This window comes from Podarcis raffonei, chromosome 2, assembly GCF_027172205.1.
Source record: "Podarcis raffonei isolate rPodRaf1 chromosome 2, rPodRaf1.pri, whole genome shotgun sequence".
NCBI lineage: Eukaryota > Metazoa > Chordata > Lepidosauria > Squamata > Lacertidae > Podarcis > Podarcis raffonei.
In genome coordinates this window covers 64,148,021-64,168,253 of record NC_070603.1, presented here as the reverse complement: position 1 = coordinate 64,168,253, position 20,233 = coordinate 64,148,021, and the positions used below count along the sequence as shown (strand labels likewise).

The 20,233-nt window shown below is 45.4% G+C and overlaps 1 protein-coding gene across 1 annotated transcript; it reads right to left on the bottom strand.

The window, feature by feature from the left end:
• On the bottom strand, positions 1–16,464 carry GM2A (ganglioside GM2 activator). Its single transcript, XM_053377059.1, has 4 exons — positions 16,017–16,464; positions 8,738–8,890; positions 1,292–1,474; positions 1–333 (listed from the first exon to the last, which is right to left on the bottom strand). The coding sequence occupies exons 1-4, from the start codon at positions 16,137–16,139 to the stop codon at positions 163–165; spliced, it is 630 nt and encodes a 209-aa protein (XP_053233034.1). The 5' UTR covers positions 16,140–16,464; the 3' UTR covers positions 1–162.
• Between the last annotated feature and the right edge of the window lie 3,769 nt (positions 16,465–20,233).

The following is a 20,233-nucleotide window of genomic DNA, read 5'->3' as shown; positions in this document are numbered from 1 at the left end:
AAGCAGAGTGAAAGATAGAGGCTGCTGTTCACATCATCATCTTGGCTCCTCCTCAGAAGCCATCATAAAAGCAGTTGCAGCTAAGAAGTCTCAGTATTAGCAATTCAAGGGGGGGGAGAGCAAGAAATGTGGCACTCAAGCCCAAAGATGCCTGCGTTGTAGTCACCAATACCACCGGCTCTCAGAGTGCAGGGAAAGCGACAACCTGAGACAGCCCAGCTGTTGGTCACCATTGCTCAGCACAACCTGGAACTTGTAGTCCCCATTGGTGAGCATGGGAGGCAAATCCAAGGTGGGGATGTAGAAGGTGGAGGAAGGCAAGTTGTAAGAACCCTGAAAGGAGAAAACACACACAAAGATCTGTCAGCCCGTATCAGCCAACACTTTCTGCTCCCTCCATCAGGTATACTAACAGTGCCAATAGGTAACACTCAATAAGCAGATCTTTTACAGGATGAAATCAAGGAGAAATTACAGGTTGATAGGTATGGCCACTGAAATATTCCAGCCCCTCACTGGGAGCCAGCAGGCTCACCCAGTTTGCACAACTGAAAACATACAAACCAATGCACTCAAGCCTGTCAAAATCTAGAAGATGCTCTTTTCTAGAAGCATGAGTGGGTTAGCTGGAGTCAGCAGCTTCTGACTACTCCATCGCATATAAGGCCCAAGCTGCCGCCTAGAGATGTCCCTATATGAGCAATGCACTAACTCTGAACCTTGCCTTAGGACACAAGGAGCTGCTAAAAGCATCCCTGAAAAATACCTCGTAGGCTGCCCCTTTTCGGTTTACAGGATGCAGATGTGGAGCAGAGTTGGGCAGAAATCGGACTGAATTAAAGGTCTGCAAAACTTGCATGAGGAATGCTGTTTTAAAACACATCTTTCAGGCTCCAAGTATTGGTTTTCCAGAGGAAACCCAGCTATCTGTTGGAAAGACAGCCAGCTCCATCATTCCTTTACTGAACTTCATCATTCTCCCTTAATTTCTTTTAATGCACATGGGGCTTAATTATAGGTGCACTGCACTACGGGGGTTTCAAATCTTTACATGGAGATGTATCTATAAGCTTTCTTATCTGCCCTGCCCCCGTACTTCCTTGATTATTAAACATGCAGCAAATTTGACTGCAAACCTTGGTTAAGCCTATCAGCTGTATGGAACACCTGTCCTTCTCTGATGGACCTGCACATTCCACAGGGATGTGGAATTTGGTGGCATGCCTTGCAGCTGCCCATCTCATGTGGGATTTGTTTCTTTGGTTCCCAAGAGGGGGAAGCTTAAACTTACCGCTCTGAAGGGGCAATGGCAAGGAATGTCATAAGACTGCAATGGTTCCGGACATGGCTGGCCGGGAGGAATAGCCTGATCCAGTATGGCACACAAATCTTGATATGTGCAGCTGCCAAGATCTTGCACACAGGGGACCTTTATCCACATATCACCAATCTTCTTCTCCAAAACAACCTCTCCCTAGAAGTAAACATTATACACAAACATTAATTTAACCTCCGACTTTCCTCCTCAAAAATCACCCACAGCTCAATGCTTACTATAGCTTGGACAACTGGCCATCCTACCTATAGGCCAAGGTTGGGGAGCCTGTAGTCCATCATCATTTGAAAGACCGCAACTCCCATTATCCCTCATCGTTGGGCTCATCATCATCGCCATTGATTACATCGATATACGGTACCTCTTATTACCAGAGGCTGGGAACTTGTCAGTCCCCAGAAGTACCTGAGTGGGCTCTAATTTGCAGCTTTGATTGGAGTCAGCTCTTAGGTACCACCACAAGAGGGCAGTAAGGAGCAACAATTCATGATTTCTTTATGCTTTCCCCCCCTGACTTGACCTTCACTGTAACAGATTACTGGGCAGTATGCAACAATAAAGAAACACAGAACAACACCGCAACATTTGACAGGCAGGGGCAATACGTAAAACTGAGAAGAAACAAATGAATGGCCACATTAGAGCAAGTTCTTGTCCCAGATATACACCACCCCCCTCCCATCCTTCTTTTATCTTGAAAAGCTTCTGCTTCAAAGTGTGCTTGTGTGCAGAGGAACTGCTTTACCATTTCCTTCCCAGACACTGATCTGCTCAGAATTCCTTCTGCCCTCTGCATCTTCCCTCTCAATGAGAGAAAAACAAATGTGGATGGGTGTGTGCGCATGCGTGTGCATTTCTGAACAGACAAAGTGAAGGGGTAAACAGCTTCTGTTAAACCCTCTCAATCTGAAACTACCTGCTGCTGCTTCTTCACAGGGTTTTTAAAAAACCAAAAACCAATAATATATTTGAAGATGGCTTTCATTTCTCCTCTCAGTCTCCTCTTATCCAGCCTAAACATACCCAACTTCCTCAATTGTTCTTCCTAAGACTTTGTTTCCAGACCCTTGATCATCTTGGTCTCCCCTCCTCGGCACGTGTTCCAGCTTGTCAATATCCTTCTTAATCTGTGGACATAGAACTCCAGGTGTGGTCTGACCAAGGCAGAATAGAGCGGGACTATGACTTCCCTTGATCTGAACACTCGACTTCTGTTGATGCAGCCTAGAAGATCATTAGCTTTTTTTGCTGCTGCACCACGCTATTGACTCAAGTTAAGGTTGTGGTCCACCAAGACCCCTAGATCTTTTCCACATGTACTTCTGCCACACTTGGGTTTAAACATGCAACCTGGCTGAATAAGCAAGGAACAACCCTAATTAAGCCTCCCAGCTCCAACTGGTTCGAAAACAGGCCCTACCTGCATGATAGCTCACAAGGCCTCTCTTGCTTTCAGAGATGTTTCGGGAGCAGCTGAGCTTAGCTATTTTCCTTCCTCTCACTGAACATAAGGCTGCTCTGTATAATAATGCCAGGCATTTCCCTCAATGAGCAAAGTTCCATTTTTCTGCAACATCGGAGAATTCAGGCATTTGCCGTGGCGCCTAAGTGGGCCCATGGCCCTCTGCCCCAGCTGCATCTTCACTGTCATCAGAACATAAGAGCTCTGATGGATCAGGCCAAAGACCCATCTAGTCCAGATTCCTCTTCTCACATCCAGATGCCTGAGAGAAGCCCCTAAGCAGAACCTGAGTGCAAGAGCACTCTCCATGCTTGCACTCCCCAGCAACTAGCTTTCAGAGGAATACTGGCTCTGACAGTATACGGAGAACATATTGTGATTATTAGCCATTGCTAGCCTCATCTCCTCCCCATGGATTTGTCTAATCCTCTTTTAAAGCCATCCAGGTTGGTGGTGAGCACTGCCTCCACAGTTTAACCATGAAGAAGAAGAAAAAGAAGAGGAGGAGGAGGAGAAGTTTGGACTTGATAGTTTGGAGAAGTTTGGAGAAGTTTGGCCTTTCACTGCCCTTAAGGAGTCTCAAAGCGGCTAACATTCTCCTTTCCCTTCCTCCCCCACAACAAACACTCTGTGAGGTGAGTGAGGCTGAGAGACTTCAAAGAAGTGTGACTGGCCCAAGGTCACCCAGTAGCTGCATGTGGAGGAGTGGGGATGCGAACCCGGTTCACCAGATTACGAGACTACCGCTCTTAACCACTACACCACACTGGCTCTCGTGCTTTCCTTTGCCTGACCTATCGCTTTGCATGGAGAGTTTGAGAAAACCAGAGGCAGTGTAAGGATATTCCCAGGGTGTACCTGATCCCACTGCTCAAGCACCCGGCATTGCCTCCCCAAGTCTTTTCTCCTGCAAGCTGTTCTCTGACAGTGTCCTTCTTTAGGAATTGCCATTATGGACCAATGTGGTCTTGCTAAATAGGATGGGCACCAGGGAGAGTGCGCCAGCCCCAGCTCAAGGAGGATTCCTGTCCCGTTGTGCCAGAGTCCTAAAAAGCAGCACTGGACAGGAAAACACAAGCAAGTCATGCTACCTCTTGTGACGCTTCTTCCCCATGTTTCAAAAAAGGAATCTTGCAAAAAAATAATAATTAGGGAGCTTGTGGGGAGATGCAGGAAGGCAGTGTAAATGGAGGGGTGGCAAGGCGTCCACTGGGGTCCCAGAAATGGTGGCACCCACAATGAGAATGAAGCAAAAGGCCACAGCTTTCTGAATGGGAAACAGGTGGTGTATGCATGCACGCACGTGCACACGCGCGCACGCACACACACACACACACACAGGTTCCTCTTTGGAGGTCACCTCCTCTTTCCATATTGTATCTGAAGCCTCGTAAAAGGAAGTGAAGCTCACTTGCACTTCCTCCGATGCCTCACGTTTAAACTCTCTACATCTACTTGGTTATAAAGACTCATCACAGCCTTCTTTCTCATATCTCAAGCCCATTCGAGAAAGGTGCATGCTTTTGCTGTGGCAAGATGGAATGGCAGACCACGGTTTGGAATTACAAATGTGAGCCCGGACTGAGCACCCAAGCACACACTTCTCCCTCCCTTGCAGCAATTTCCCGCCTCCTTTCCTGGTTTGCGGCAACCTCGGTTTGCCATTTTGGCCTAACGGGCCAACTATGGTTTGTGCTTGCCCTGCAGGAAAGAATAAGGAACCAAGATCGAACCCTCACACCAAGTCCGTGCGCTTGACAAATCATGGTTTGCTGTGGCACCTGGACCAACCCAGGAAGAATCTGTCACAGGAGAGAAAGTGGCAAAAAACAATTGGTAGCCTAAAGGCCCAATATAAGCTCAAGTGTGGAGCTGCTTATAAGAAAGGTCTTTAAGGAGGCTGAATGGCTTCCCTGCTAGTTAAGTCCTATAGGTTATCCCATGGTCAGTGGAGTGCATCAGTTTCCCTGCAGGTCATCAGACAAGCTGGAATGTGTGCAGAGGAGGGTCTGGAAACCAAGCCTTAAGAGGAATGGTTGAAGGAGTTGGATACGTTCAGCCTGGAAAAGAGGAGACTGAGAGGAGATATGATATGATAGCCTTCTTCAAATATCTGAAGGGCTGTCACATGGAATAGGGAACATGCTTGTTTTATCCTGCTGTAGAGGGTAGGACTCGAACCAACAGATCCAAATTAAAAGAAAAGAGATTCTGACTAAACCTAACTCTCTGAAGGGAAGAGCTGCTCAGCAGCAGAACTGACTACATCAGAAGGTGGTGGACTCTACTTCTTTGTAAGTTTTTAAACAGTGGCTGGATGGCCTCAGGGATTCTGTAGATGTAAATTTGGCATTGCAGGGGGACTAGAGATCCCTTCCAACTCTATGATTCTACACATAGGAGCTCTGTGTTCCTGTTTCCTTCACCTCTAAAGCAGGAATACCACCACTAAACACGAGCATGAGATTAAAGACAGCTCTGAAAATCACCAGTAGAATTATACAGTGGTACCTCTGGATGCGAACGGGATCCGTTCCGGAGCCCCGGTCACATGCTGAAGAGAACGCAACCCATGTCTGCGCGTGCGTGTGTCGTGATTCGCCGCTTCCACACATGCGCGTGACATCATTTTTTAGCGTCTGCGCATGTGCGAGCAGCAAAACCCAGATTTTTTTATTTTTTAAAAAAGTAATATTTATTAAGAGTTTAAAGATTACAAAAAGAAAAAAAGGGTTAAACAAAGCAAAACAATACAATACAATACATGAAAAACAAAAAACACTACTTATCTTAACAAAACAAAAACAAAAACAGAAACAATTAAAAACACATCCAACGTTTCCATATCTTATCTTTCATTTACTTGTTTCAACGACCTCCTCACACCTCCCTTTTTTGTATTCTAGTTCAGTTAGCTATTTCAGCAAATCCTTTCCATCTTTCTCAGTTTTTGTCCTATAATTTATCTTAACACAATCTAACCTTATTTTCTCCCCTCTGGCCCATTAACAATCTATTTTTACTTAATTCTTTATGACATTTCTGCTAAAGCCATATAACTTCATTCCAGCATCCTTCTAACATTCATTAATTTTACAGTGTTTCTGTAAATAGTCTTTAATTTTTTTCCAATCTTCTTCCACCGACTCTTCTCCCTGGTCTCGGATTCTGCCAGTCATTTCTGTTAGGATATTTCCGTTCCACCTTAAAAGGGAGCAGGCTGTGAGCCACAGAGTCTGCGTATTTCCTGTTTCACAGGATGTTTCTGTTGTGTCTTTGCTTTTCGTTTCTCTTGTTGCCTGAGCATACCGAAGCAGGCAGTCATGTTTTTTTCTTTGTTCTGACCAACGCTGAATAAACTTGTAAATATGCTCTCCTGCTGTGCATCTTTCGCTGTGTGAATTCTGCTGACAGAGTGTGCACCAGCCTAAGAATGTGGCAATCTATTTCTGAGGCTTCGTGTCGCTAATTGCTGATACTGCCTGTCTACGGGAGGTCGATGGATCGTCCGGCAGCTGGCTTGGGGGCTATGATGGACTTTGCCTCCCTGGCAGTATCCCAACAATTTCCGCCAGTTCCATGTAGTCCATCAACTTGGCAAAACCCGGAATTAACACGCTCCGTTACTTCCGGGTCGCTGCGGAGCGTAACCTGAAAACGCTCAACCTGAAGCACATTTAACCCAAGGTATGTACTAGCAAGAGAGGTAAAGACCCAAGCGACTTGCATCATCGAAATCACACAATCAAAGTTTCCAGGCCTAGGGCCCGGAAAGAGAAGGTGTTTGTGTGTAGGCATTTGACATACAGTGGTACCTCAGGTTAAGTACTTAATTCGTTCCGGAGGTCCGTTCTTAACCTGAAACTGTTCTTAACCTGAAGCACCACTTTAGCTAATAGGGACTCCCGCTGCTGCCGCGCCGCCAGAGCACGATTTCTGTTCTCATCCTGAAGCAAAGTTCTTAACCCGAGGTACTATTTCTGGGTTAGCAGAGTCTGTAACCTGAAGTGTTTGTAACCTGAGGTACCACTGTATACATATCTTAGCTACCAAGATTTTGATCAGATGTGTTGCTTCAATGCAACCCACAAACACAGACCAGCATGTTTTGGCCTGCGTTAGGAGTATTCTCTATAAATAATCACCATCTTTCCAAAAGGGAGGCCATTTCAATACTGACACTGCCTCTTCCAGGGTTCTCTGCCAAGCCCCCAAGCCCACCCCCTACCCCACCCCACTTGGCTGCACTAAGAGGGAAGGTTGAGACTTAACACATGCAAATGAAACAGATTTCAACATCCTATTCCAGCAATGCAGGGGGTTGAACCCCCAAGGCCCCTCCCAGGTCTACAATTCTATAGTCATGCAGTTGCTTAACAGGGGAGGATGCGGCTGGGCCCAGCCCAGTTCCTGCTAATAGGCAGCCAGGTGCTCAGCGGTGGTTAGCATAGCAGGAATTTCGAGTGCTTCATACCCACACCAGCAGAACTTGATCCCACTCAAAACCGCACAGTAACATTTCAGCATAAGGCCAGCTCCTACCAGCCACAGGTCATGGTAAGGCCAGCTCCTACCAGCCACAGGACTAAGGGGTTTCCTCAACTCAGCACAACATATTTCTATTTCAAAAAGGGGATTCTGGAGAGTGACCAACACTAGGTTGTCCCAGTTTTGTTTCTTTGGCCGTTGCAGCCTGTTAAGGGGTCTGAATTGTTGTGCAGAAGAAAGCTCCCATTTCTGCTCAGCCTACCTGTGCGACATGTCAAGTAGAAATGTTCATATGTCGTCTACCTAATGACTAGATGTTTTAGGGTCAAATTACCCCACATTAGCACATTAGAGAAGGGAAACCTCTTATTAGGGAAAACATCCCTCAGGAGCTTTTCACAAGCCCTGCCCCATCTAAAGATTTGTATTATGCTGGCTGATTTACAGGGAGAAAGGCAGTGCACACCCCTCTGCCTTATCCTAAGGGATATTTCCCATTTAAACACAGGACTGGATAGCTCAGTTGGTTAGAGAGCGATACTGATAATGCCAAGGTTGCAGGTTCAATCCCTGTATGGACAGCTGCATAGTCCTGCATTGCAGGGGGCTGGACTAGGCGACCCTCAGGGTCCCTTCCAACTCTATGGTTCTATGACTTCAGTTTTCCATTCAGAGACTCGGACGGAGATCCTATGTCAATGAGAGAGACTCGTGCCATCTAATGAAGTCCTTTTTTCCCCAGATCACATTTTCTTGGCTCATATTTTCTTGACATGCACTTACATATCAAATTCCTTTACTTGGAAAACAAAAACAGAAAAGAAAAGAAGCCTGTAAATCTCGAATATATCCTTCATGCTAGCTCCTGCTACTGAGCTCTCATTCCCACCAGCCCCAGCCAGCACGGCCAATGGTCAGAGGTGATGGGAGCAGAAGTCTAGCAGCATCTAGAAGGCCACAAGTTCCCCATGCCTGTCCTTTTGGAAAAGATGTCTTCTTTCTGACCACAACTCTGGAGGGGAAGAAAAAGGAAGGAAGTGGGGAAAGCTGTGGCCCACACCTGGATTTGGCATTCCTGATGCCCCAATGCAATCTAGTCCCAGTCCCAGATAGGCCTTGGTCCACACTTCCACTTGTCCCGTGCCTAAAAAGCACAGGTCCAAGCAGTTTGGCCTTTGTCCTGCCACTTTTCCGGGGTAAACCTGCAGTTTAGTGCAAAATGGGAACAAACGGCAACCTGTGGAAAACCCCATTGCAGATTGTTCTGACTCCGTGTGAAACCGCAGGTTTTCCTGGGAGAAAGCAGTGGGGCAAACGGAAGTGCAGAGGAGCCCATAGTTGCAAACACGCTTCATCAAGTCACATTTGTCCTCCTTAGAGCACTGAAACTGTTCCCAGTGTGAAGGAACCACTTCTGCCTGGCTTGGCCCACTGGCCTTCCACATACATACCTTCAGAGGTGAAGTGAGGGCCACAGTGGTAGCAGCGGCTACACTGACTGTCACATCTCCCGGTATCGAAACTGGATCTGGAGATATGGACAAACTCCTGATTACAGCAGGATCAGAGGGGGGGCCACAGTTCTGCCATGCGAAGTTTTGGATCTGAAGGGTTTAGAGGAGAAAATACGTTAGAATAAACGTGTGGAGCTTAAAGTGGAGGAAGGTACTCAGTCTGGCCCTTTTCATCACACGCAGCAAGTAAAGCAAAGGTGAACGTAGCGGAAGATTCCAAAGCAGACTTTTGTGGGAATCTTCCAACCAGCAGGCCTTGGTTAAGGAAAGCGGGAGTCCTATTTCAAACAATGCTCCGTGGACCTTGTCTTCTGTCTTCTGATAACACAAACAAGCTTCTATCTACCCAGGCATCACAGTACTGGAAAACTTGGCAATGCTGCACCAAGCAGACTATGCCATTGCCTTACGCCAGCCTCCATATACCGCAGGAAGAGGCTTTATTTGGCAAAAGTTCTGCACCACTTAATCAAGAACAAAAATCTCACAAACAAAAAGGCATGAAACCTTAATTTAAAAATTGCAACAAAACCGGCAGATGTAATAAAATTATCAAAAGTAGATGAAACTAACAGATTTTAAGACAAATGCACATAATAAAATTGGATGGCTGGGCAGGCTTGCCCTTGGTGGTCTTCAATTCATTTCCCACCACTATTGGAGGGCTGTTCCCCTCCCCTTTTGTCGGCAAGCATGCCAATGATCCATGTTCATCTGCAGGTGATGACGGCACTTTTAAGGTCACCTCAGGCGACGTCCATTTCCTAAGCTCTGTAATCAGCATCCAGCACACCTGGCAAGCATACCTGCTGTCGAGACTCCAACTCATTTCCAGAAGTGCTTTTTTTGGGCTTAGGAGTTTCCCAACATTTGATTCAGCCATTGAACAGACTGGTTAGACAGGGGCAACTCCCCTTGGCCCCAACCCGTAAAACCTCTGTCGTCTCAAGGGCACCTGCCTAGATGTTCCCAAGGATCTCTTTTGACAGAGTACAGCACCAACATCTTATTTCATCACACAGCACTCCAGGCCTCTACATGTTGGAGCCGCAACACTCCTCAGACACTCCGTGAAGCTCACGGTGTGCTGCCCACTGTCCTCCGTTTGGGGTACAGCCCAACTTCAGTGATTCACCAACCTTGAGAAAGGCACGTATCCTTCTAAGGCTCCCCCATCCCATTTCTCAGCTTAGGGTCCTTTATCAGAGATCAGACTCCCAACGTTTAACATTAAATAAGTGATATGGAAGGGTGTTCTCATGAGGCTCTCGGCTGAGATTTTTTCTCTCTAAAAAGTGGTGGTCTAAGAGCAGGGTTGGGAATCCTGTGGCCCTCCAGAGGTGGTTGGATACCCAAATCCCATCTGCCAGGATGGCCCATGCTCAGGGATGATGGGAGCTGAGTCAAGGAAAAACCAGTGGGCCACAAGTGAGGCACTGCTGGCCTAAAGCAGGCTTCCTCAAACTTGGCCCTCCAGATGTTTTTGGCCTACAACTCCCATGATCCCTAGCTAGGAGGACCAGTGGTCAGGGACGATGGGAACTGTAGTCTCAAAACATCTGGAGGGCTGAGTTTGAGGAAGCGTAGTCTAAAGTGTCCCTTGACCACCCACGTAGCCCAACAAGGACCAAAATACTGGGCAACCATATGCCACTGTAGCTTTGCAAATGAAAAGCCACGTTGCTAAAACATGTCTAAGGCCGGGCATTATTTCTTGTTTTATCTGACAACATTTACAAACTGTTTCACCGCAAAACAAACTCACAAGCCTCTGAGCAGTTTACAACAGTATAAAACAAAGCATGAAAATATATCGAGTAACGAAAAGGTTTGGGCATGCCAGTAAGGTCTTCAGTGCAACACTGAAAAGAGGTTTCAGTTTTCTGCGGGTGCAAATGGGGACTTCCACAAACAATTACTGTGCTCAAGAGTGGTCAATGCAGAGACTCTGGGTTGCCATAGCTCAGTAGGTGGAGCATGAGACTCTTAATCGCAGGGTTGTGGGTTCAAGCCCCACATTAGGCAAAAAGATTCCGGTATTGCAGGGGGTTGGACTAGATGACCCTCGAGGTCCCTTCCAACTCTACAATTCTATGATAATTAGAACATCCAGAGCAAGGCAGCAGTTTGGTGTTGAGCAATCGGCAAGAGTACACTACTTCAAAAAGTAGTAAAGAATTTGACAGGATACTGGGACATCAGCTGATGTTCGCAAGTTCACTGTGGGTCCTGTTAAACAGGCCTAGCTTTTGCCCTAAAGCAAGTAGAACTGTCAGGAGGGAAGGCATTGGCATTCCAGAAGCAAGATAACTTTGGCTTTCTCCCATCCTGCTCAGATATATGCTCAGAATGTACAACCCTCCTCCCACATCAGCATGTCGACACAGTTTGTTAGCCACAGTTACGCAATATACTTTGAAGTGATTGCTACAATTAGCTCTGTAACTGACTTCTGTGACTGGTGAAATGTGGACTATAACGCTGGTTACGGAAATTATCCGAAACATTTTGGCAATGAACAACACCCCACCCACCAAGACAATTATTGTTGGTTTGCCCTTGTAATTAAAAAACAACATTCCTCCTTCAAATATATATATATATTTTAAATGGTCCGGTGGCCATTTCTTTTATAACCAATGGCTTTTATAACCAATAACATTTGACCAACCAGCTAACTTTTCATTTTGGACTTCACGGAGGTCACAGATGGAAAAGGCTATTTGACCATGGAACGGACTTCCTCAGAAGGTGGTAGACTCTCCTTCACTGAAGAAGAGGCTGGATGGCCACCTGCCATGGATGCTTTAGTAGAGATGCCTTGGGCATCTCTTCCAAATCTATGATTCTATGCTAGCTTCCCACAGGCATAAAAGTTTTGAAACGGAAGAAAGTTCCATCGTACAATAGCATGCCTGAATTCTGAAGTAGCACAGTTCCAGAAATACTATGTGGGTTTTTCTGACAATGCAGATCAGCTCCAAATGTGACCCAAGGGGGAGGGGAAAACCTTAGGCACTAGATTTTGGGAAAGGATGCAGTGGCTGCGAACAATTCCTTACCTGAAACCCTGGAGAGCCAGACAATGTGGGACCCAATGGTCTGACTCAGTATGAGACAGCTTCCTATGTAGCCAGCATAGGAATTGAGTACACATAATTCTGTATTGCTCATTTTGTATCATTTTTAAACCTATCACCATTTATTTTGGGTACTCTTTAAAATTATTCTCAGCTGTTTTATGTTTGTAAATTTATGTAGAAGGCGTTTTATAAACTAATAAAATAAGTTAATAAAAACAAACCATTCTAGACAGGAAAGTTTTGTCCCAAGGTTTAAATGTCTTGGGAAGGTTGCTACTAATACAAAGCTGGAATTCAGCAGTAGCAAAAAAAGAAAAAAGTGGAGAGGGGGGTGTTTACAGTTAGGTTATGGAAGAAACACTTCTGCTTGTCATGACCTCTACAAAATTTCTTTTTTCAGACATGGAACAAATGTTCTTAACAAAACAAGTTCCCGAGGTAGAACATGGACTCAAAGCATGGAATGGAGAAGTGCTGTATTTCACATGTTTTGACTGCAAAAGATCACAGTTTCAGTTCTCAGCATCTGCATATAAGCAGGGCCCAACCACCAGCTGAAGTGATCTAGAGGCCCGCAGGTTCCCCATTTTTGATGTAGAAACTCTTATATTATACACAGTACTGAACAGATAGAACAAATGACTTGCTTCAGGATCTTATTGCTATAGAGAATCATAGAATTGTAGAGTCGGACAGGACAAGGGTCATCCAGTCCAACCCCCTGCAATGCACATTTTGTCCAACGTGAGGTTCGAACCCACAACCCTGAGATTACATGTCTTATGCTCTACCAATTGAGCTATAATATTTGAGGATCAGTCGCATTACGCTGCTTAGTCACATAGTGCCAAGAGAGACATCTAATTGCACTTGCAACATCGTTTTTATGGTTGAAATGAAATGGAAAGAAAGAGAGATCAGCATATTGAGCAATGGGAGGTTTGGGGCGTGTAGGCAAATTCTGATTCAAATTCACATTCAACCTCAAAGCCTTGGGCATTTTCCTATTACCAACAGTTACTACGATCCATGGGCTTGTCCACACTTGAGCATTACTCTGCTGTTAACTCTCCCCCCATCCTACCCCACCAGTTTGAATTAGACCACAGAAATCCACACCCACACATGTGAATTTGCATATGAGGAACAACTTTGTTCTTTTCCCAATCATAATAGCAGGCTTTCCCTTTTGTGCTTGTGTTTGCCTTCAAATTTGTTGCTTCTATTACGCCAGTTAAATACTGACAAGGCATATGCACAGAGCCTTTTTTTAAAAAAAGATTCCCCACTCAAGAAGTTTGCAAAAGCACACCATCAGGCAACTTGTAAATTTGCTTGTACAGTTTTCTTGCAAATCTGAGGGAACAGAGAGAGAGAGAGAGAGAGAGAGAGAGAGAGAGAGAGAGAGGCTAAGTGCCTGACTCTCCATTACTGGCATGCTGGAAAAGAAATTAAAGTGATTGTAAACACTCAACACACACTTTTCGGATTGCTGCCCAATATATCTGGTGATGTTTTTTAAAATATGATTTGCTTCTGCAGTTTTCTAGCTTTCTGCAAATCTGAGGGATCAAAAAGATCGGGAGAGCATCGGAAATAGTTATGACCACAGCTGGGGGGGGGGGGGAATGAAAGCACTAAGGAAGCAGCAGGCATGGAAAGGAGAATAGCAGAAAGTGACCATTAATCCACCCACCCCAAAACACTGAAACAAATAGCCTGTGACCCTGGTGGAGCAGTTTAGAGCCCCATTTTCCCCTATCTTGGGCAAACCTGAATTTACAGGGGGTAAGTATTGAGACTACAGTGGTACCTCGGGTTAAGAACTTAATTCGTTCCGGAGGTCCGTTCTTAACCTGAAACTGTTCTTAACCTGAAGCACCACTTTAGCTAATGGGGCCTCCTGCTGCCGCTGCGCCGCCAGAGCACGATTTCTGTTCTCATCCTGAAGCAAAGTTCTTAACCCGAGGTAATATTTCTGGGTTAGCGTAGTCTGTAACCTGAAGCGTATGTAACCCGAGGTACCGCTGTACTGTTCTTTGAGGGCAATGTCCTGTGGTCTGCAAATTAAATGGGAACGCAAACAGCTGCAAACGCACAGGAAAACCTGGTGCAAATAAGTCGTACACTATAACTGTAATTACTACCTTACATCTTGACTTGTACAAGTCCACATGACCCAAGTGTAGCTTTGCAAGTAGCCATGTTCGCCTGGGTCAAGATGCTGCCGCTGAATGACACAGCAATAATGGTTGATGAGCTTACCACAGATCATTACAGTCTAAAAACCTTCCAACCCAATAACTGGCTCTGATCCATCCCACGTCAGCTGGGCAGATTGTAATGCTCCACATTCCACCTGTCACTAGCGACCGCAGTATTATCCTGGCAGAGTCAAGCAGGCCCAATTGGAGCCTGGACTGTTATGCAAACCTATTAATGCCACACCACCAAACTGATGAACATCTAACACTTATCCAATTAACACTTATCTAATTCACTTTCCGTAAGTGGCAAGCATTAACTGAAACACTAAACCCAGCATATGCAGAGTCATTGTGGCTGCCTATGGAAACAGAAGTTTAAGGACTGAATCATAGCACAGCTCCCCGAGCGTCATCTAGTCCAACCCTGTGCAATGGCAGCTAAAGCATCCCTGACAGATGGCCAGCCAATGTCTGCTTAAAAACCTCCAAGGAAGGAGAACCCACCACCTTCTGCAGAGAGTCCATTCCACCGTTGAACAGCTCCTGATTGCAGCACATTGAAAGATCATGCCATGATAAATTTATTAATCTTTAAGGTGCCACAAGACTCTTAGCTTTGTTGCAAGAGCTTCATTAATTATACCGACTTTTGGAAGGGGCTAGTTATCAATGCAGACAGCAACAGAGAGGCTAAAGGAAGCAGTCAGCATCAACTGTGAGAATAGCCTCCCACCACATGGAATGAGAAGTGTTTTCCACATGCAAATGCATCTCTGTGCAGAAATGCACTTATAGCCTGAAAGAGAAAGCAATTTTTTGAAGGCTTTTACAAGGCACACACTTCTGCGGAAGCAAATTTAGGAACCGAGAAATATGTTGAAGCAGAGATCGCTGACATAGTGCTCTCCAGGTATTGGAGTGCACCTGCAATTGTCCCCAGCCATCATGGCCAAAGGTCAGGGATAAGGGGAGTAGCAGTTCATCCAGCAACATCTGGAGGAAGCTATGCTGGCTAGCCCTGCCATAATGGGCTATCCTAGCAGAGGTGTGTGTGACTCACCAGTGCCAAGATGGGTACCACCAGTGTGCAAACATTGGAGACATGCCCCCCACCCGAATATTTCCCATTTAACAACGACACCCCCCATCCCACACTCCCTTTAATATTAAGTTTTATTAGTTTTCAATTACAATCTAATAATAGCCTCATTATAACAATATCAATTTACAATACAATTATTAATACCAATCGTTCAAATCCAGAATTATATAATTTAGATAAAGTTGCCCCCCCACGTGCTAGATTTGATGATTTTCTTTACAGTAGTTCTGCATTCCAAAATCTTAATTTCAATTATTATTTCATTTCTATACCGCTTTATATTTTTAAGAAATATAAATCTCAAAGTGGTTTACAGCATATTAAACATCAATAAAACAATGCAGACTCAAACATTTCTGAAGAAAGTCAGATATCAAGTACAGTCAAAGCAACACAGTTAACAGGAAACCAAAATACCACCTCAAAAGATTTCAAAAGAAAACACTACAAAGGTCAACTACAGAATACATATTTAACACAAAGTTAACAAAAAACAAAATCTTAAACATTTCAAAAGAAAACACTGTGAAGTGAAGTCAAATATAAAATGCACATTTAAGGCAGCATAATTAACAAGAGAATAAAATATTATAAGCATGACACGGCTGTTAGGCAGGGACTAAAAGATGGGCCACAATAATAATCCCTCCTCCAACAACTGCACTTCTATTCGTGTTGACACATTAAATGATTTATAAAACCGCGAGGGAGGAACTCAGAACTATATCCTTATTCTTCCTGTGTGAGGCAATGATTCTGTCCGTGGTGTTTCTTCCACCCCGCGCTCCCACCCCGCAAGAGATGCAGAACAGCTGGCCCCTTACCTTGGTGAGCCTCAGGGGCCAGTGTTTGTCCAGCACGGCGAACCGCTGTTGGGGAGGGCCGCCGACCACAGCTGGCCACATCTGCAGGGCGCACAGCGCCAGCGAGAGCGCCAAAGCGGGCATTTCTGGGGCTGCTCCGGAACGCAGGAAGGCGAGGCTGAAACTGAACGCAGCGCCAAGGAGACCGAGGAAGCGAGGCGAGCAGGCGGATCACAAGCGCGGAAAGGGCGGGTGCAAAACGAGACGCTGGACTTGAGTTGCTCAGGAGCTGGAGACAGCAAGCACCTGACACCGTTCCAAGCAAGCGTAGCAGAAGACGCTTGCTCAGTTCAAGTACCGGCTTGTCCTTTCCCCTGCAGGCACTAGACACACAGGTTCCCCTCCTTCCTCAATCGCATTTAAAGAGGGATTCTCCCCCCGCCCTCGAGATCAGGCACCGGGAAATGATCACCCAGCATGCCCTTGATGGAGGGAAGCGGCTCTGCCCTCTGCTGGGATGGAAGGCGCATTTCCCCCAGATAACGCAGGAAAGGCAGAGGAGGAGGACGCAGGCGCTTCCATTCACGCGCAGACCGTGTTTCATTGATTAAATAAAAGGTCGGGATCAGGCATTCGAGAGCATCGCATCCTTCTCATCCCACCTGTGGCTTGGCTACTCTAGAGCGATGAGGCCAAGGCCCTTTGCATGCGCACAAAGGCATCTTGTGTAGCCATAAATTCTAGAGCCTAAGAAATAGTTTTGTCGGGAGGGAGAGAGAGAGCCCTGTTCAAAATAAGTGGTACTTATAAACGGGAACTTCAGGTTTGACCCACTTTTGGGGTATGATTTTTATTTATTTTTTAGTTTGAGGGCCAAGGGTTGTTGGTTATAATTCATTTGTTAATAATAAGGCTACACTTCTATACACATTTACCTGGAAGTAAATCCCATTAAAATCGGTGGGACTTCCTTCTGATGCAACATGTATAGGAATGCAGTATAAGCATATAATTGCAGATGAATGCAGGGGTCCCAAATTACAAACAATAATTTACTTAAAGTTCATTGAAAAGATGCATACATTGCCATTCTGGGGAATGATATCCAAGGTAGTGTATGCAAGGGGTGTTTTTGTTTTTGAGTAGAGATATTAAAAAAATAGAACAACCCTTCAAGCTAAGAAACAAAAATCATGAAGGAAGCTGAGTAATGTGCCTCATTCGCTTGAATTCGCAATACCTTAATTTCTTAAAGGATAATCTATCTGGCTGATGAAAACTAAAGCATCTGCTGTCTGTGTGCTGAGCAGGTTTCGCTCCACCGCATCACAAATTCCAGTCATTCACTTTTATGGGAGGAAGTAAAGATGCATCTGCTCAGGCCTCAGGGCCACCATCCCTTTGGGGGCTAAATCTGCCTGCATCCTCTGGTAAACGCCTCTCTCTGCCTCAGTAACTGGGTCTGGTGGGAGACAGAGGCCAGCAACACCTGGGGAGCCACACCTTTCCCCATCCTTGCCACAGGTGGGCTGCTGTTGCTGATGGCAACTGTTGCTGATGGCAACTGTTGACAGGGAAGGGTGGGAAGCCATTCAGCAACTTCTGGGCCAAGGGTACATGTGTACATGGTGTGTGTGTGTGTGTGTGTGTTGTATACTGCCTCTTCAAGAGGCAAGCCCAGAAGGGCTCAGCATAAGTAGGTCATGTGAGAGAACTGAGTAGGATTGTTTTATTTTTGAGGCAGAGACCTATGTTAAGTGGTTGGGCCAGAATAAACTCCAAGCTTAATTCTTTGGCCTGAGATCTTTGCCCTGGGCAGGAGTGGCCCATCTGGTTTCAACACCTGCCCTCTCCCTCCAAAGCTTCACTTACCAGGGCCATAAGGCAGTGGCTTCCGGCAAGTTCTCGCAAGATCACGCGGGAGTTTCATGAGATCTCACGAGAGTTCCATATGATCTTGCCGGAAGCTGGTGCCATAGCCATCAAAGCAGGATTCCACAACCAAAAGCGTCTGCTTCAGTCTACCGCATGGGCAGGCCGGCCCTGGACTTGAGCAGCTGTAAACAATAAACAGCCGAGTTATTAGAATAAATGTTCTATGTGTTGCTGTTGTCACATATTCAACAGAGGTGAGGGCTCTGTACCGATGCCTGAATTGCAGGTGCTTCTCAGCCCCCTCACCTTTTGCTTCATTCTCCTTTGCTCCTATTTTAGAAGGCTATAGGAGCAGGCATTATTTGGCTAAAACTGCAGGCAGCAGGATGTGGGTGTGCATGGATTTAATTTAGCCCCAGACAAACACGCATACTTTTTCTCCCACAGCGGCTACCTCAGTCTGCCTCATGGGTGGCCCTGCAGGCAAGGATCTCCCAGCCTTACCTGCATGCAACTTCTGCATGCAAAGCAGATGCTATAACACTGAACTTAATTCACTTTTCTCCTCCCCACCTTTATCTTCAGCTGGAGAACTAGAGAGCCTAGGAAACTGTAGAGGAGACTCTGTTGACTTCTGCACTTTCTAGTTATGCTGAATATTCCAATGGAAATGCACCATAGACGTGGGGAACCTTTGTTGCTCCAGATGCAGAACCTCAGTTAGTTAAATATTTTTATTGATTTACTTGATTGGGGGGCAGCTGCTCCTCCTGCTCCCCCCCAGATATGTCCATGCTGATGGAAGTTGTAGTTCAGCAATATCTGGAGGGTTTCACGTGTGCCATAAAGATTAGCGTGTAGAAGCAGAATGGGGGAGAACCAGGTTCAAATCCCAGATCAGTGATGCATCTCAATAGGTGACTTGGACCAAATTGTCATCTCTCACCCTATATAGCTGTTGAGAGGATAAGTCGAGAGTGGGGCATCATGTACTTGACCTTGACCTCCTTGGAGGAAAGGTAGAATATAAATTCCACACATACCCCTAGAAATTTAGCAAAAGCAGAAGACAAAAATAATTGCAGGAAGCCAGCTGAGCTGGAGAGCGGCATGCTAGGATGCCTCCACCAAAAAATCCTAAAGAAATCAAATCAAAATGGATAGGCAGGATAGTGGTTGTGGACTGGCTCATTACTTTCTCTACTGGGCTGGATGAAATTGCCTACAAGAGTTTCTCCAATGCTGTTGTTATATTCCATACCCACCAGGTCAAAGTCATGGGTCGTTACTGCCCTGTATATAAGGAAAGAATGAACAGAAGACTTAAAAAAATTTTTTTTTAATGTGTGTCCTGCTTTCTCCCACCCCGAAAAGAAAAACTAAAAGTGGCTTACAGCAAATGAAATATGCAAACCATAAAACCAAATCCACAAAAAAGCATTAAACAACAACCATCAGAAAATATTATCTTTCATAAATGACAGGTGAGCTAGACCAACGAATCTTCTGATAAAATGGGAAGCCATTATGCAACTGTGTGATGCATGTGAATCAGGTGTGGAACTTACACACAGGTTTTTTCCCCCTCAGGGCACATACATTTAACCAAAGAGTTTGTTGCATTATCTGTAAAAGATGTGTTAAGGTTTTATTATGGGTGGAAGTCTCTGGGAAACAAGTGTGAGCTGCATTTTTGGGTGTGCAGAACACATTACACTGAAGCAATCTTTTGATGATGTACTAACAGGAGGGAGGGGGGGTATATGATATTTACATGGGAAAGGCCCTGTTTAACCCACACTCTAGGTGTAACTTATTGCTGTTACACCCACTCCACTGACTCAGCCAGCCTCTTATCCAACCTTGCCATGCCACCGTCACTCCTCTCACATATTCAACCTCTCAATCATGTTGGAGTTCTGCTTTTATTTTTTTCCTTTCTGCTCCAGTTTATTTGGTCTAAAGACCATAAACATCAAATGCAGCATACTGTTTTCGAGACAGCCATAAAAGAGAGAGAGAAAAAATATTATATACATGCACACAAATTGTGCCTTTTAGATTATGTGCATTGCAAAATCCATGTGCAATCAGAAGGGAGATACACCAAGGGGATCCACCTACTGTCTCTCAGGCCCAGCATTCCTGGTGTCCAGATTCCTGGTGGAAAATGGTGGAACTCTCATGAATGACAGTGTGTCCCCAGACCACTGCCCTCCTCACATTCCTACCCATCCTCACCTTCGGATTGCTCCCTTAAAACTTATAATGCACTACATATGAACTTTGCAGCTAAAATTCCACTGTTAGCTTAGTGTATTAAACTTAAAAGTGTAAGTCTACAATACTACCCACTTTCCTGA

Excerpts from the sequence above, each read along its gene's own strand:
- GM2A (XM_053377059.1), bottom strand. The coding sequence starts at position 16,139 with ATGCCCGCTTTGGCGCTCTCGCTGGCGCTGTGCGCCCTGCAGATGTGG. Across the intron at positions 8,891-16,016 it reads GGCCCCTGAGGCTCACCAAG|ATCCAAAACTTCGCATGGCA; the intron begins GTAAGGGGCCAG and ends TAAACCCTTCAG. Across the intron at positions 334-1,291 it reads GCCATTGCCCCTTCAGAGCG|GGTTCTTACAACTTGCCTTC; the intron begins GTAAGTTTAAGC and ends TTCTCCTTTCAG.